This window comes from Mauremys reevesii, linkage group 3, assembly GCF_016161935.1.
Source record: "Mauremys reevesii isolate NIE-2019 linkage group 3, ASM1616193v1, whole genome shotgun sequence".
In the NCBI taxonomy this organism is placed as follows: domain Eukaryota; kingdom Metazoa; phylum Chordata; order Testudines; family Geoemydidae; genus Mauremys; species Mauremys reevesii.
Window position 1 is genome coordinate 112,334,051 of NC_052625.1, and position 6,035 is coordinate 112,340,085.

At 41.9% G+C, this 6,035-nt stretch overlaps 1 protein-coding gene across 20 annotated transcripts in view; it reads left to right on the forward strand.

The window, feature by feature from the left end:
• The window catches only part of EPB41L2 (erythrocyte membrane protein band 4.1 like 2), a 270,772-nt gene extending 265,142 nt beyond the window's left edge, over positions 1–5,630 (forward strand). For all 20 annotated transcript variants that reach the window (XM_039530116.1, XM_039530136.1, XM_039530131.1 and 17 more), the window contains one exon: positions 5,516–5,630. In XM_039530116.1, the coding sequence (XP_039386050.1) occupies positions 5,516–5,623 (108 nt within the window). In that variant the 3' untranslated portion in view covers positions 5,624–5,630. The remainder of the gene's footprint in view (positions 1–5,515) is intronic.
• Positions 5,631–6,035: the final 405 nt, after the last annotated feature.

Here is a 6,035-nt window from a genome sequence, read left to right on the forward strand (position 1 = left end):
TTCCCTTATTCTGCAAGCACTGGAGTGGGGGGCTCAACTCTCAGCCCCACCCACTCCCCCCGTTCCCCCAAACCCCCATCCTTGACCTGCCTCTTCTCCCCCCCATCTCCTCCCCCTTTACTTGCCACACTGTGTCCTCGCTCTTTTCCCCTCGCCCCCTGCCTTCTAAATGCCGCAAGCCAGCTGATTGCCGCCGGCAGGAGGCAGGGGAGGGAGTGGGGAGGCGCGCTGAGTCCTCGCTCCTCCCCCCTCCCTCCTGCCCGGGGCAATCAGCTGGCTTGCAGTGTTTAGGGGGCAGGAGGGAGGGGAGAGGAGCAAGTACTCAGCGCGCAAGCTTCCCCTCTCTCCCCCCCACCTCCTGCCCAGGGCAATCAGTTGGCTTGCGGCATTGGGGGAGCCTGCGTGCCGAGTCCTCGCTCCTGCCACCGAAATGCCCCAAGGCAGCTGATTGCCGCGGGGGGGGGGGGGGCGGGGAAGGGGACACACGCTGATCCGTGGGGTCTGCCGGCGGGCGGGAGGTGCTGTGAGGAGCAGGGGGCATAGGGAAGTTGCCAGCTGTGGAGAAAGCAGGCAGCTAAACAACATAAGAGTGGAGCATTGAACAACTTTAAATGAGCATGTTCCGTAATTGATCAGCAACGTAACAACAAAACAACGTTAACCGGGACGACTTAAACTGAGGAGTTACTGTACATCACTGCTGTAGAGGATGAGGCAGTTGTCAAACATGATTGGGAACTAGGGTGCCTGCAGCTGAGAGATTTACTGAGTGATTGGACTTCAAGGTTCTACCAAAGTGAGGTGTAGGAAGCCAAACCTGTTCTCCTAAGACACTGTTTCTCCATGAGGGATACAAGTACCACAGGAGTATATGTGCACAGAGGTCTTTCGGGGGTACATCAACTCATCTCAATATTTGCCTGGTTTTACAACAGGCTACATAAAAAGCATTAGCGAAATCGGTACAAACTAACATTTCATACAAAAAATTACTTGTTTATACTGCACTATATACACTGAAATGTAAGTACAATATTTATATTCCTACTTATTTTATAATGATGTGGTAAAGTCAGCAATTTTTCAGTAATAGTGTACAAAAGATTAACTTTTGTATTTTTATGTCCGATTTTGTAAGCAAGTAGTTTTAAGTGAGGTGAAACTTGGGGTACGCAAGACCAATCAGACTCCTGAAAGGGGTTCAGTAGTCTGGAAAGGTTGAGAGCCACTGCCCTAAGAGGTATATTTGAGTGGGACTAAAGGGATTCTAAGGTGTAGTTTGCCCTGTAGCCATGACAATCACCTAAAACATTTTAGAAGTATCATATGCCCCTCATATACAGATGTGAGTATCAGCACCTTCTTGTCAACTGTTGTAAATGGGCAACGTCCACCTTGATTGCATTGGCCTCGTTAGCACTACAAAAGTAATTTTCCCTCTTTTGATATTCGCCCCTCCTTGTCAACTGTTGAGAATAAGCCACTTACACCTTAACTGAATTGGCCTCGTTAACACTGAACCCCCACTTAGTAAGGCAACTCATCTTTTCATGTGCTGATATATAAAAATATAGTAAGCTGTGTGTGTGTGTATACGCTGTTTACTGTATTTTTCACTCCATGCATCCGATGAAGTGGGTTTTAACCCAGGAAAGCTTATGCCCAAATAAATTTGTTAGTCTCTAAAGTGCCACAAGGACTCCTCATTGTTTTTGTTGATACTGACTAACACGGCTACCACTCTGAAACCTGTCATCATAATTTGTGTCAAGGTACTGCTCCTGTATCAGTGCAAACTTTTACTCTCATGAGCTCCCAAAGGAACACTGTTAGAGGTGCCAAAAGCAAGTTGAGCCATGTCATTAACATGAGTAGGAACCAAGGGGCTGCAGCCCAGAGATCCACTCTGAGTGATTGGACTTCAAGATTCCACCAAAGTGTGGTGTAGGAAGCCGGGCCTGTTCTCCTAAGGGGTACACTCAGGGATTAAAGGGATCTAAGGTGTAGTTTACTTTGCCCTGTAGCCATGACAATCACTTAAACATGGTGGCCCCTTAAATACTATTACACAGTGCTGCTTAAAATGCAAACTAGTAATAAAATTGTGAGGTTTAAGAGATGACAGCAAGCACCAAGCTGTACTAATGAAGCATTCCCTTTTGGGTCCACAAATTTTCTTAATAAGACTCTATACTCTTTATCTTTAATCAGTGCATCTCCTTTCTAACCTTGGCATTCTTTCGTGGCCTTCCAATCTCCCTTCACAGTTCTGTTAATTTCCTCTCCCCCATTATCCTATTAGTTTAAGAAATGGCACTCTTCAACCCCCTGTGCTCCAAGCTAAGATGCTTACTTTGCTGCACTATTCTTTTTAGGGTTCAGTATAGTTTGTTAGGCTGTTTTGTCATTAAAGCTGTATATGGATTTATTACTGTTATGAAACAGTATCTCCAACTCTTGTCGTCTACTTGGTTCTTTGGCATCTTCCCTTGGTTCACTCACTGCAGCTCCATAGCAACACAGCTCAGTCAGGTAGGACATCATTGCCCATGACTCTTGACTGAGATCAAGTGTGGCATGTAGATGCCAAAAACTCTTTTGTACGGTGTATGTTTCCTTTGAGGTTGCGGGTGCATTTCTCCTCTGAAACTGAGTGAGTGCAAGTCGAGACTGAGTAACTGCAAGGCTCACCTGCAGCAGCTCACCTGCAGCAGTACATCTCTTAATAAAACAAGGTTTATTAAAAACAGAGAAAACGGAGTAAAAAGAAACCATTTACTTAACATCTAGAATTAAGTTTCACCTTAGCTAAACTAATTAAGGTACTTTTAGCTTAGTTACAGAAAAAAGACAGGTTTCAGAGTGGTAGCCGTGTTAGTCTGTATCAGCAAAAAGAACGAGGAGAAATCCAGAGACAGCAAAGCACATCTCCCTACAGTTTCACTTGTTTTTCAAGCCTTTGATATTTGGAATTCATTATCTTATTACGGAAGGATCACCTTCCCAAAAGGTATTTTCCATCAGACTCGACCCCATTTCACTTGGAGTCTCCCTTTTCATAAGCCACACATATTGCACTTTCATGGCTTGGTATGCAAGTTTCTGCCTAATCCATTGAGTTAATTTGGTCTTTGTTGAGACTATCCATTCTTCTTGGGCAAAAGTAGTTCAGTGTGTCCGAGAGCAGCTTTTCTTAATTTAATACACACCTTCCTTGTCCTTTAGTTAGTATATATCAATTTATTGACAAACTACATTGTTTGTCAGTTACTTTAAAACACCTTGCATGAAGGAGTGAGAGTAATATGGCCTTCTAGGTTTCATTTAACATCACTTGATACTATCTGCTTCCTTTGTTGCATGCTATCCCACTTCAAATTGTTTTCTCCCTAACGCAATGCCAAATGAAATCAGTCAGTTTAGGATTAATTTCACCCGTTTTCTTCCTCTCCCTGAACGTAAGTCACTGGTACTGTGGCAGTGTTTTCCCAAGATTATGGGGAGGTGAGGACCCTCAAAACAGGAAAATTTGGTAAACTAAAGGAAATATATCTTAATAGTTTCAGTATTCCTGTAGATTAAAGGTGAGGGGTAAGATTTTGTGGAAAGCAATGTATGGGTGTTTGATAACAAGTGTGGTCCAGTTACCATATGATAAAACTTCAAGGAGGACCCCAAAATAAGCTTATTTTTTAGCACTCTGTACATCCCCACTTTGTTCTGCAAAACCTCTTCCGACAGTCAAGAACTGATAACTTTCTGTGACTATTTGTTTTTTGAAGCCATGCTAAAATATTAGTGCCTTTCTTGCAGAATTACTATATACTGTGTACCCAGAAACTTCTAACTTGAGGCTCTTTGAATGGGGATAAGAGGAAGTACTCCCATTGTCTGATTTCCCTGCTGGTTTTCCCAGTGTACCTACAGCTAAAGACATATGTCATGGTGACTGTCCTATTATGCTGGCTTTCCAGTGTGAATATTGATGTAAAGTACAGACCCATTTTAGGTTTGCTGCATTCAAAGTGTTTCCTAGTTAAAAACTATTTGGAATTTAGTAAGTGCCCCTGATTATCTTTTTGTATACTTGAATTTTCCCTTTTATCTAATGGTTTGGGACTCCCCAATATGAGAGTGAAGGCCATTAAGTGATGGCAAATAAGAAAATAATCACTAATGAATCTTAGTATCAGAGGGGTAGCCGTGTTAGTCTGGATCTGTAAAAAGCGGCAAAGAGTTCTGTGGCACCTTATAGACTAACGTGTGTCTGACAAAGTGGGTATTTACCCACGAAAGTTTATGCTCTAATACTTCTGTTAGTCTATAAGGTGCCACAGGACTCTTTGCTGCTTTTTAATGAATCTAAGCAATTAGTACTCAAATGAAACAGAACAATGCTAGAAATTTCACACCTGAAATATTATTTTTCACAAAGAAACCAATACAGGAGTATAACCTCATTGTCTAATCTCTGTAATCTTTGGAGATAATCTGCAAAATCATATCACAAATTTCAAAAGTGAGGAAATTATTATATGTAACAAGATTCCCATATTGTGCATTCTATTAGGTAAACATGTCAGTCTGCTTTCTATTGCTAGTCTGCAGCTGATCAAAAGCTTACCGTCTTTCATTTCCTTATTCTGCTGCTCTCAATCTTTTCCTTTCCTCAGAATCATGAAATCATCACATCAAGATCTTTTTCACTTCCAGAGTCACAAACAATTCCTCCCAGTTAGAATCAAGTTTAAAATGGCAGCTCCCCGGGTTATTTCCTCCTCCTTCTGAAACAAGAAGTTGTCCCTATTACATTCCAAGAATGTGTTTTTCCATATTACATTTCCAACAGATATCTGGGTAATTGAAGTCCCCCATTACTACCAGATCTTGTGTGTTGGATATTTCTGTTCTAGATATGCTTCATCCCCTGCCTCCTCCTGATATGGTGGTCTATATGCTCTACCATAATGTTGCTCCTGTTTTTTCCCCTTTTATCTTCCTCAGTGTGGGGGAATGGATTAGATGAACTCTCAAGGTCCCTTTCAGCCCTGCACTTGTATGATTCTCTGAACGAGCATATAAATCTGTTGTTAGATTGATGGAGGGTATTTTTATCTAGTTTCCAGAAAGAGGGTTTCCTCTTCAGTTTCCTTTCCTGATTCCCTTTAGACTCAGGAGCTTTCGTCCTGAATAACTGTGTGATTAAAAGCAGCAAGGAATCCTGTGGCACCTTATAGACTAACAGACGTTTTGCAGCATGAGCTTTCGTGGGTGAATACCCACTTCTTCGGATGCATTATTGCAATTCACCCACGAAAGCTCATGCTGCAAAACGTCTGTTAGTCTATAAGGTGCCACAGGATTCTTTGCTGCTTTTACAGAACCAGACTAACACGGCTACCCCTCTGATTGTGTGATTAAATGGTATAATGTGTTGTCATTAGCCCACCACTCCAGTGCAGTTTTTAATTTCACTCTGCTATTGTTCAACTAAATCTTTCCAATATGTTTGTAGGCACTGGCACAGGCAATCAAAGAAGCCAAAGAGCAGCACCCTGACATGTCTGTCACGAGGGTAGTGGTGCATAAAGAAACTGAACTTGCTGAGGAAGGCGAGGAGTAAGGTCAAGGTAAGGAAGCCTGCGACATCAAGCAAAATAGTACAACTAGGCCTGAGATATCTTCATTGGTCTTCATTCCTCACAATTGCCCTTTACATACAGCATAGTTTGAAAAGTTGCTTCATCTTTCTTTAATACACCCATACTTTTTTTGTAATAGATGCTTTTTTTAAAAAAGCATACTTATCTATAGTGTGTATCACTGAAAACTGGCACATTGGAGCAGTCATTTATAATCCCAAGTGTACGGTGCGGTTTTATCTAAAATCCAATCTGAAACTCATTCTCCATTATAATTTCACGTTTCCCATAAAAATATCCACCAATTTTGTCACAAAGTCTTGTTACAACATTTACTCTGACATCCCATCATGTTACCTTAGTACGTTTCAGGAAACACAACTCAGGCAAAAT